This window comes from Colias croceus, chromosome 28 (genome assembly GCF_905220415.1).
Source record: "Colias croceus chromosome 28, ilColCroc2.1".
NCBI lineage: Eukaryota > Metazoa > Arthropoda > Insecta > Lepidoptera > Pieridae > Colias > Colias croceus.
Window position 1 is genome coordinate 4074637 of NC_059564.1, and position 12486 is coordinate 4087122.

The 12486-nt window shown below is 35.2% G+C and overlaps 1 protein-coding gene across 1 annotated transcript; it reads right to left on the bottom strand.

Annotated features, from left to right (window-relative positions):
* Positions 1-311: 311 nt before the first annotated feature.
* On the bottom strand, positions 312-12486 carry LOC123704062 (mothers against decapentaplegic homolog 3). Its single transcript, XM_045652321.1, has 11 exons — positions 12094-12486; positions 8019-8112; positions 7501-7606; positions 6708-6804; positions 5870-5965; positions 5010-5089; positions 4398-4578; positions 3760-3857; positions 2287-2394; positions 1651-1795; positions 312-1175 (listed from the first exon to the last, which is right to left on the bottom strand). Exons 1-11 carry the CDS (start codon positions 12294-12296, stop codon positions 1052-1054), a joined length of 1332 nt encoding a protein of 443 aa, XP_045508277.1. The 5' UTR covers positions 12297-12486; the 3' UTR covers positions 312-1051.

Sequence of the window (12486 nt, forward strand, 5' to 3'; positions counted from 1 at the left end):
AATTAGTGTTGCGAGCTACATACAGACTAAAGCACGTACAGTACGTACAGCACGAACAGTGCGTACAGTGCGTACAGCGCCTACAGTACGTACAGTGCGTACAGTACGTACAGTGCGTACAGTACGTACAGTACGTACAGAACGTACAGTGCGTAAAGTACGTACAGTGCGTACAGAACGTACAGCATGTACAGTGCGTACAGTACGTACAGCGCGTACAGAACGTACAGTGCGTAAAGTACGTACAGTGCGTACAGAACGTACAGTGCGTACAGAACGTACAGTGCGTAAAGTACGTACAGTGCGTACAGCATGTACAGTGCGTACAGTACGTACAGCACGAACAGTGCGTACAGCGCCTACAGAACGTACAGTGCGTACAGAACGTACAGTGCGTACAGAACGTACAGCATGTACAGTGCGTACAGAACGTACAACTCGTACAGTGCGTACAGAGCGTACAACTCGTACAGTGCGTACAGCATGTACAGTACGTACAGTGCGTACAGAACGTACAGTGCGTACAACTCGAACAGTACGTACAGCTAAAACATGGACACGCACAAACCGACGGTATTATACGTAAAAACGTGTAGATAGGTCGCCGACACAAGTAATAAATAGTACATAGGCAAACTATCTTGGTACGGTTGTTACAGATTTTTACTCATTGCAATGTTTTTGAAGATTGAATAAACACATACGCAGTTGCAACTGTCACGCACGTACTATATGCCTACTCATGATATATATACTAGTACACACGTACAGCTCAGGACATGGACAAGCACGGCAGTGGTTTTCCATAAACATATATGCAGTTGCAACTGGCAGACACATGTACTATTTTCCGACTCATGCGTTTTTCCATAAACATATACGCACGCATGTTCTATTTACCTACTCATGATACAAACGCATGTACTATTTATCTACTCATGATACAGACACATGTACTATATACCCACTCATGATACAGCTACACGTACTATTTACCCACTCGTGATACAAACTCATGTACTATATACCTACTCATGCTCATGTACCCAGTTCAGGACATGGACGAGCATGGTAGCGGCGGTGATCCCATCTGTGTGAGCACGCGGTCGAGCCACTGCAGCGGGCCGTTGAGATGCAGCTCGATCCAGCACGGAGTTGAGGTCACTGTTTGTCGTCTGTTTGTGAGAAATATGTCATTAATAATTAATTAATAATAATATAAATGCGAAAGTTTGTGAGGATGGATGTATGTGTATGTTTGTAACTCTTTAGTAAATACTACTGAACCATTTACAATAAAATTTAGCACACACATAGAGGGTGGGAAAGCTAGTGGTATAAATTCAAACTCAAATTAATTTATATAGCACCAAAAACAATGAGGAAACAAAAACATAATTACAAAAAAAAGTAAAATACATATTTAAAATTGGGGTGATGCCAAAAAGGTCCTCACGTCAGTAAAAATTACAGAGAATATATTTTGAATTTTCTGTATGTACTATTTATCCACTCATGTCTCATGTGTGTACTACTTACCCACTCACGCATCATGTATGTACTATTTACCCACTCATGTGTACCATATACCCACTCATGTGTCATGACGTATTTCCTATTTACCCACTCATGTACTAAATATCTACTCACCTGTACTCCGCACCCCATCCCTTCACGAAGCTCATGCGTATCGTGCACATGCGTGTCAACTGGAACACAGCCTCGAAACCTTGGGATACCGACTGGCTTAGTAGTGCAGCGAACTCTTGGTTGTTGAATATTTTTAGGTTGCAACCTGCAAAAAAACACATTAAAATAGTAAAAAAAAAAATACAAAAAAACATGCTTCCTTTTTTGGGGTATTTTGTAGCTATCTGCTCGTGGTTAAAAACTAGTTAACTCCTTTAACTGTAGGACACACTATAATTATCACGTAGTCTTTTTTTGAATGTATTTTCTACCATTTGTTGTCAATTTTCTCTGTCACACTTAGCTGCTAAATAAAAGTTTGTTTTTTCAGTTTCAGTGTACGACTGGTCGCATATGAATATGTTACAGTCAAAACCCTGAATCAGTCAATATCCTTATTGACGGTTATTAAGGTTATTGACTAAGGGCGTCGGTCAATATCCTTATTAATTGATTTTCTCAGATAAAATCAGTCAATAAGGATATTAACCGACGCCCTTAGTCAATAACCTTAATGACCGTCAATAAGGATATTGACTGGTTCAGGGTTTTGATTGTAGCAAATACACAGAAAAAATAATAAAAAAACCAACAAACCTGGCGGTATTTTACAAACGGTCGCCGGATGCCATCCGTAGCGTTGATTGCAATTTGGACTCTGTACGAATATCGAGGAATCACTGAGGCATTCTGCGAACACTTCCCCTGTAATAGAAAAATATAGTTTAAAACTAACCGAAAATACTTAAAATAGGTTATTAATGATTAGGACTACTAAGATTGTTAAAATATAACAACTTTGCGATTCGCCCCGGCTTCGCCCGTGGTACATATTTCGCAATAAAAGAGCCAAAGAGCCTATGTTCTTTCTCAGGGTCAAAAGATTGTCTGTGCCAAATTTCATCAAAATCGGTCCAGTAGTTTATGAGCCTATTTATTACAATCAAACAAACAAACAAAGTTTTCCTCTTTATAATATTAGTGTAGATATTTAAACTTTTCTTTTCTACCTTCATCCAAACGAAAATAATGAAATGCGATCCAGCTAGTTTTTTTGATTAAGACACTTAATGAATTATTGAAGTGAAACTTCTTTATCGGGGTTGGAAAAAAAATTAGTGTGACATTTTTTCGTTACGCGTGACATTTTTCCGTTACGCGCCATCTTTTTTTTATCCCTATCACGCGCGATTCGACGTATTTCTGTAAGTTTGCATATAGTAAATTATTTTTTGAAAAATAAGGTCATAAAGAAGTTTCACTTCTTACGTGTGTACACGTCTAGTACACGCACACATTTTTTTTGTATGATTCACTGCTTATTCTTTGCACATTTAAACATGAGGTAAAAATCAGTTTATGAGATAGGATTTTAACCCGTGTATTCCGTCTTACGGATGAATAAGCCGTGGGTTCGAATCCCACCTCTTCACATCACTACATAGTATAAAACAAAGTCACTTTCTCTGTCCCTATGTCCCTTTGTATGCTTAAATCTTTAAAACTACGCAACGGATTTCGATGCGGTTTTTTTTAATAGATAGAGTGATTCAAGAGGAAGGCTTTAGTATATAATTTATTAGGTTTAAGTCAAAGCGGGCGAAGCCGCGGGCGGTAAGCTAGTAATTATATATTTTTAACATGGTCAAAACTTTCCAAATCATTTTAATTTCACAACCAAGACATTATTAAGCTATTGCATAGCTTCTATCGCGGGCCTTGAGCGCGGGGACCGAATCGAGAAATTCCGTAACGAAAAAACCTCACGCTCCCCACGGGGACGGGCGGAGGTGTGGCTTGAAGGCATAGCATGCAATAGCGCAACCGCCACAGTCCCCGAGTGACACACGAAGTTTTTTATTTCTAAACTAGCGGTCCGCCTACTTTTACGTTTTCTCTCCATAAGAACATACCTCGTTCTTCAAGGAATATAATAAAAAAAGAATTATCGAAATCGGTTCAGCCGTTCTCGAGTTATGCACTTACCAACACATTTTGCGATTCATTTTTATATATAAGTTATAAGATAACTATAAAAATAACAAAAAAAGCTTCGGTCCATACACTCACCACCTATGTAGTAAAGGCGCACGCCTTTACCAATGTGTCTGCGTGTTTGTTCGACGACTTCGTTGCGATTCACGTTGGAAAGGAGACCGAGGCAGAAACTGTGGAAGAAATATAGTTATTTAATAGTTTAACACATTAGAAATAAAGAAAATATATTTAAAAAAAATATTTAGAAACCATAGCAAAAGATAACACTAGTAAAATCTTGTTGACTAATATTCTTAAGAAATGTAATAAAGATTTATATAATATTAGAAGAATATTTTCCGATGTTCATTTTCTTATTTACTCTCTCCATTTAAATAAAATAATAAATAAATAAATAAATAACAATAGAACAATTAATTTTTATTTCGAAATATTTAAACAAATAATTCGAAATAGAAATTAATTGTTCTAATATTTAAACAAATATTTCGAAATAGAAATTAATTATTCTACCGTAGTAACTGTCTCCGCAACAGACGTCTCCCCGACGCGCGTATTCAGCTCATAGTAACTATCTGAGCACATATACAACATAACCAGACCATCCATCTTCACCAGACGTCTCTCTCAACAAACATCCCCTAAACCAGACGTCTCCCTCACTAGACGTCTCCCTCCCCAGACGTCTCCCTTCCCACCCGTCTACTCACCGCTCACTATTGCTCGGATCAGTGAACCCGTCCACAGTGATGGACGGCTGCGACGCGTGGAACGTCTCCCCGACGCGCGTGTTCAGCTCGTAGTAGCTGATGCTGCACCAGAACGCAGGCTCGTGGTACAGCACGGGGGCGGTTTCCGCGCCGAGAGAGCTCGGGCTCAGACGGGTTAGGTCTGCAGAACGTAACAATGGTTAGGTAGAAAAATAGAAAGAATAAAATATTATTTACACGAATTTTTTATTTAAAAAGTGTTGTACGGTGGTGATGCAATCTAAAGTTATTGTTTAACAGAATAATTTGTTTGATGAATGCTAAAGGTAAACAATTATTTAATGTCGTGTGGTGGAAAAGGTCTGGTAAATGATAAAAACGTCTTAGACTGGGTGCAATAAAATACTGATTAAAAAAGTCTTGATATGCATTCTGTCTTGATTATAAATGATCTTTTACTTTGAAAAAAAAAACCAAGTAATATAGTATTAAGTATTTATATGAATTATTATACCCTAAAATTTAATTTTTTGCAAACTGTGTAACTTAAACATCATATTTTTTTTACCAAAACATAGAAAAATAAATTAATCAAATTGTCAACAAACTCACTCATGTTGTCGTTGTGGTCCATCGGATCGCCGTCCTCGCTCATGTAGCCCGGCGGCGGCGTCTCCACTGTGGACGAACTCCTGGAATTTAATAGTTTTCATTGTTAATTACCATAATAATCAGATCATTTGTTTCTGTTAAACACACAGTACACGGTTAATTTTACGTAATAACTCAGGACCCGGAACCACAGACACAATAGAAAATTGTGTCGTGGACCGATCGGGCCGCTTGGGGCTCAATGGGTTAAATTGTTCGTTGATTGTTATAATTTACGAACGCACAGTACATAGTTAATTTTACTTAAATAAATCATGATTTTTATATAAATATTCTTTAACACATAATTATTATAAAACGATATTGAATAGTACCAGAACCAGACGCTTTCCGTGGATCATAACAGACAATATAGCGTCTGGTGAAAGCAAACAAAAATAGATACAATTTTATTCATAGTGATAGTTTGAACTGATAACGTTTGGTTACTTTAACCATAATAACTATATTATTATTAGCTCATTAACTCCTGATTTTATAGGAAACTAGCTGTGCCACGCGGTTTCACCCGCGTGGCTCCACTCCTGTTGATCTTAGCGTGATAATATATAGCCTATATTACTGGTGGATAATGTAGCTTTCGAATGGTGAAAGAATTTTTAAAATCGGTCCAGTAGTTTATGAGCCTATTCATTACAAAAAAACAAAGTTTTCCTCTTTATAATATTAGTGTAGACTTAAGTATATAACTAATAAGCTATTGGTAAGTATTGCCAACACACACAGCTCTGAAAAACAATCAAACCACCGCCGCCTCTACACGCTGCTGTACGGACAGACAGACAGACACACAAACTCACAGGTGCACAGTGGTGTTGCCGGGCACCTGCTGCGCGAGCGTCGCCTCGAGGTAGAGCGCGCTGTGGGCGCTCACCACGCCGCTCTGCATCACGCTGCTGTACGGACAGACAGACAGACATATTAATGTTCATTTTTCGACAAACAATTAGTTACAGAAAACTACTTAACAGGGACAGGCATCATTTAGTTCGTATTGAATTAAAAAGACAAAAAGAACTTGATTATTTGTAAATATTTTTGACGAATAATTAATGCAAAAAAAATGGTAAGTATAAATATAACAAGTGATAATAACCGACTTCTTACTTGTACTTGCAACATTTACAAATACAGACAAAAATACTTATAAAATAAAAACTACTGGGCCTATCCGATTTTATGGGACCAATTCGACACCATCCCGCATCGAACAAAAAAAGAATCACGTAGATCGGTTCAGAAACCTCGGAGTAATCGGTGTACATACATAAAAAAAACATACCGGCCGAATTGATAACCTCCTCCTTTTTTTTTTGAAGTCGGTTAATAAGAGAGAGCAACACAATTATGAGTTCGGTAAAAATTAATAAAATAAAATAAAAAAGTATCAGTAATTTAGCCAATAACATCACAATACACGCATTTATATAGAAGCGGAGAACAATGAAAGGAACATATTTATGTATTTTTTCCTCAATTTTATTCGATTCATACCGCATTCTACTTTGTAAATCTAGACAAATTTTAAATCCATTTAAAGAAACAAAAAAAAAGTTCCTTAAAATCTGTCCAGCCATTAATCCAAAGTTCAGTGACAAACACACTTACAAAATAAATTATAAACATAAAAAAACTCACTTATCCGTGTGCTCGTGGTGCGGCTGGTGGTAGTCGTACGGGGGCGGAGCGCGGCTCTCGCTCTCCGGGCAACGGGGCACCAGGATTGGAGGCAACGCTGCAAAGTTTCAGTTGTTATATGAGTTATTTTCAAGCTATTGCATAGCTTCTATCGCGGGCCTTGAGCGCGGGGACCGAATCCATAAATTGCGTAACGAAAAACCTCACGCTCCCCACTCCGACAGGCACGGAGGTGTGGCTTGAAGGCATGCTATGCAATAGCTTTCCCGCGGCAGTCCCCGAGTGCCACACGTATTTTTTTTTTGTGAATAAATTTTTGTGTATGTTATGTCTATAATTTTTAGTTAAATGAAGAAGACAGTGATCTGCGTAAATATTTTGACATTCATCACTCGCTGATAAATAAATAAATAAATAAATCTTTATTTGCTCAAATGTGGTTCACAAGTTATTACTTTATGGAAAGTACAGCACATTCGCCAGTTATACTGGCATGCAAACATAATTTCACAGATAGATAATATAGAAATATGCTTTTTTTCGATTTTCACATGTTATAGAATATACAGTTAAAAATAAGATGTCAGTACTCCCAGACACTTCTCGTGGGCCATATTGTTCACAGACACTTTAAAGCTCTCAAAATAATAATTGGTCATGTTCAGAACCTGAACTAAAACTTTTAACCAATATGTATATTATTTGTTTTTTTAATGATGTACTATCAAATTTGGATATTTATTGACCTATAAGTACTAAAAAAAACAAGATTTTTTTTTGTTTTTTTACTTACGAGGCGAATCAATTTTATTATAATGATAAGGGTTGATGCACACTTCGTCCTTCTTCAACTGGTATGCAAATTCACAGTGATCAACTGGCTTTAGTTCATGCTGACTCTGTAATATTAAACAATAGTTTTTTTATTGCCCCAAATTAATTATATTATGTAAATTGGTATGCATATTAGTGTTTTATTTTGTATAATTCAATGAATTCTATGACATAATATTTTCTATAAAATTAATATAACATGTTGATTAATTTATTTTAAGCTTTTATTTTAAATGCTCCCTTCATCTTAAAATCCCTTCCTTTAAAAAGGAAAATAATTTCATAAAGATTGTGGCTTCACTCCAAACACAACTGTACAACAAACTTCATTTAATTCAAAACTTTTACCTCGTCTTATAAATCTTATTAACCCATTGAGCCCCGAGCGGCCCGATCGGTCCACGACACAATAGATTTTCTATTGTGTCTGTGATTCCGGGGCCTCAGTTATTAAAACATGTTGCACATAAAACTGACCTGTAGCTGCGGCCAGCGCCACAGCCTGCAGTAAACTACATGCGGCAGACCCTTCCTGTACTGTCCATTCAATATATTATCATTGGGCTTCACTCTGAAACAAAAAAAAATATATCTATACTAATATTGTAAAGCTGAAGACTTTGTTTGTTTGAAAGCGCTAATCTAATGGTCCGATTTGAAAAATTCTTTCAGTGTTAGATAGCCCATTCATTGAGGAAGACTATAGGCTATATATCATCTTGCTAAGATCAACAGGAGTGGAGTAATATGGGTAAAACCGCGGAGCACAGCTAGTAAACAGATATTAGTTACTTCACTACATAGTATAAAACAAAGTCGCTTTCTCTGTCCCTATGTATGCTTAAATCTTTAAAACTACGCAACAGATTTTGATGCATTTTTTTTAATAGATAAGAGTGATTCAAGAGGAAGGTTTTAGTATATAATTTATTAGGTATTTGACAAAGCGAGCGAAGCTGCGTGCGGTAAGCTAGTAACAACTACAGTAAAGAGGATAGACACCTTACATCATAAAAATAAACTCAAATTTAAACATGTATTTATTAAATTTGACTTCTAGAAGTATTTTTGTCATAACCATAGATATCCGTTTACCACCAACTGAGCCTACAGACCTTTCAATGGTAAAAGCTCAAACTCATTCATTCAGCTAGAATCCCTATAGAAATTCAAATTATTATAAACAAAACTATTATACATTACATACATTAGTTCTAAAAGTCATTTTTAAAGAAGAGCGCACAAGAAACTGTATTATTGCCTGTTTTGAAATAATATCAATTTTATACTAAGTATAAGGACTCTTTGGAGTAATATCAATTTTATACTATAAGGATTATCTTATAGTATAAAATTATAGTCTTTTAATTTTTATTAGAACCTATATAAAATTTAAAACAATGTTTTTAAATCTCATTGGAACAGCAAAAAAAAATCAAAATTATGCAATTATGGGTATTTAAATTTAAAAAGTACACTTAACATATTTATTTTTTATTTAATGAAATAATAACATATTGCGCATCAAGGTAATATTTACAGTAAATTTTATCATTAACAAGCTAAATAAAAAGCTCATCTAAAATCTCACGTGCGTAATAACAAAATACTACCAATGACCTTAGTCTATTCTATTCATTATTATCTGTTAAAAATATTGATTACTGAAAGTAGATTCAACAAAGAGTTCATTGACAAATAAGATTCCAATAAGAATTACTTACGATTTTTATTTCAAAAAAACTATCACAAATACACACTAACACTTTTCTAACACAAAAACAAATCAATGTTCACATAAAACGCACATAGACGCGAACGTATTTAGAAATATCGCAAATATTATAACACCGGATAAAGTATAAATCCTTTTCGAATTGAGAATTATTTCCTGTTCTAATAAAAATAGCGGTTAAAAAAACGCAGAGGTCCAAAACCCGTCGGCCATATTGACAAAGCTTCAATTGTTTTGACGGCGATTTGACCTTCCTTTTGGATTTTGCGTCCTGTCTGCGGTTATGTAACCAAAGTGCGATGGTCGTTGTCCCGAGCGAGGTCAATGAGCTCGGGGGATTTCAATTTTGGTCGGGTTATAGTCGTTCATTTAGGTGTGGAGTTTTTCCTAGAATAGTCGGTAGTAGAGTCAGTACCTTATCCGCCATATTGAATTTTCCGGTTTTGGGCTTATTGGACGAAAAATCGCAAGGTCAATGCCCTTGACGTATAAAAATATAAATTTCAGTCTTTGTTAGAACAAAATTCGAAGATCCCTTTTGTTCATTACAATCTAACCTTGTACTTGAGGTCATAATTTATGCTGACCTTGTGTAGGGTTGCCAAAAAATTTAGCAAATTACAGCAATGTTAGGGATAAGTTAATATAGATAAGAACAATGTACAAAATAATTATTGACCATGTGTTATACCTTTCACAATGTGTTGGTATTTATTTTTAAAACAGAATTCCATATTTTATTATTAAGGCTGTAAATTTAAATAAGTTATACCTAGCTCTCCATTTTAGGTTGCATAAGTTGATAATTTCTTACTACATCTTTACTAATATTATATAGCTGAAGAGTTTGTTTGCTTGAACATGCTAATCTCGGGAACTAGTTACTGGTCCGATTTGAAAAAATCTTTCGGTGTTAAATAGCCCATTTATTTAGGAAGGCTATAGGGCATAAGCTATAATATATCATCTAGCTAAGACCAACAGGAGCGAGGACTGCGGGTGAAACCGCAGAGCACAGCTAGTAATTAATAGATGTCTATTTATATTATTTTGCTATTATCATGCAATGCTCTTATCTATAAAATTATGTTAAAGTATAATTAAATTAATCTAAAATAACTTTATCCACACTTCTCCCAATAGAAGTACTTTCATACTAACTATAAGATCAAATCATAGTCGTATTAATACAATTTCTTGCCAGCTATTCTCTGTAGAAACTGCTTTTGAAACTGTTGGTAGTTAGTAAATCTATGTTATCATGATTTAACATCAATGTTTTAGTTTGAGAATACACATTGTCCAAATAAAAAAGATCTACCAAAAATGTCTTAAAAAGAAAAATATCTAAATTGACGAATCGAAGAGCAGTTGTCCTCACTGGAGGGCTCGCTCTACATGCCAAACTTACAATACATCCGATTATAGCGAAAACCGCTGATTGCAGATGAAATGGAAAAAAAATATTGTTCAAATAGTTCTCAGCCTTATTGATTCATACATACTTTATGGGTGATGTAAAAATGCCAATTTTTATGTGTAATTTGTTACATTTTATTTAATTTATGATTGTACTAGCTTACCATCTGCAGCTTCGCGCGCTGTCTGGAACCTAATAAATTATATACTTAAACCTTCCTCTTGAATCACTCTATCTATTAAAAAAACCGCATCAAAATACGTTGCGTAGTTTTAAAGGTTTAAGCATACAAAGGGACGTAGGGACAGAGAAAGCAACTTTGTTTTATACTATGTAATGATGACAATGTGATATATATGAAGGCACTAGTCATTCAATCAAATGACAGATTCAACCAGATAATGGCGACATATTTCAGACCTTCACTTTGCAGAAATATCGGCTTTCTATCTCGGTTTTTTTAAAGACATGAACTTATGTGCTAACAGAAATAACTAATGCAATTTTTATATAATTAGTATACAAATAATAATAAAAAAATACGCGTGGCACTCAGGGACTGCCGCGGTAAAGCTATTGCATAGCATGTCTTCAAGCCACACCTCGGTCCGTCGGAGTGGGGAGCGTGAGGTTTTTCGTTACACAATTTCTGGATTCAGTCCCCGCGCTCAAGGCCCGCGATAGAAGCTATGCAAAAGCTTAATATATAAAGCAATACTTGTGCCTCCCCATATCTTTACACTGAACATGAAATCACATACAAAATAAGAAAATAATCGCAGATTATGTTTCCAATTTGACGATCATGCAGACACCTCCTGTGTGTTGTTACAGTTCTCTAGTCTCTAGAATTGTCACACTACATAAAAATTATTTACCGCCACTTTTGAACAAAGTTTAAATTGTTGTATTCAATTTTATAATTAAAGTTTATTTGCAGTTTTTTCTTACATGTAGTCTTATTAGATAATAAGTATTTGAAGAATGAAATTAGTACATAAAGGCAATCCTGGTTATGCCTATAAGAATGAATAAAAATGTATCTTATTATTTACCAAAATATATTAATTGAGTACTATGTAAAATTAAATTTTGCGAATACATAACATACATATTTATTTCAAAGATATTATGAGGTAATAAGTGATAAGACATTACACTATTAAGTCAACAACAAATTGATACATTGTATGTATAATTTAAATTGTAAACAATACAATTGATTGTTTATGTAATCAGAAATCATTCAAACCAATTCGATTTTTGTTAATCATTACTTTTTAATTATTACAAGTCAGATAATTTTCTTATCAATAAAAAAATTGTGTGAAAAAATAGTTTGCAAAATTTATTTTTTAACTATGTAGTAAATAAAAAAAAGAACTGATCGTAAGTACCTTGGTATAGTCACACATTTAGTGTGGCTGCTTTGATTCGATAGAGCTTTTTCTAGCTCCTCAATAGCTCCACTCTTTTTCAACTTCTTAACCAGACTCTTAACTGCCTTTTCTGACCATTTGTCCTCCGCTGCTGACGATCCCTCAGGACCCTTCTTCCAGCCCAAAAGTCTTTTCACAACGGGCGGGGTAAGCGGAAACATTCCGCGTTATTCCCTTTTCAACACATGCACAGAAATCACTTGCACGACAAAATTCGCAACAGAACAATAATAAGAATTACGAATCCGTATTTAGATTAAGATTCGGCCATTATTGGGAAATGAATTAATGAATGACACTTCATTGCCAATCAAGATTGAACACATTCACGATGTTTGTCTCTTTCTCGCG

What these genes read in the sequence shown, in the direction of transcription:
- LOC123704062 (XM_045652321.1), bottom strand. Translation starts at nt 12,296, where the DNA reads ATGTTTCCGCTTACCCCGCCCGTTGTGAAAAGACTTTTGGGCTGGAAG. An exon ending in CACCACGAGCACACGGATAA is followed by an intron (nt 5,966 to 6,707) that starts GTGAGTTTTTTT and finishes CTGTCCGTACAG; the next exon opens with CAGCGTGATGCAGAGCGGCG. An exon ending in GGATGGGGTGCGGAGTACAG is followed by an intron (nt 1,176 to 1,650) that starts GTGAGTAGATAT and finishes TCTCACAAACAG; the next exon opens with ACGACAAACAGTGACCTCAA.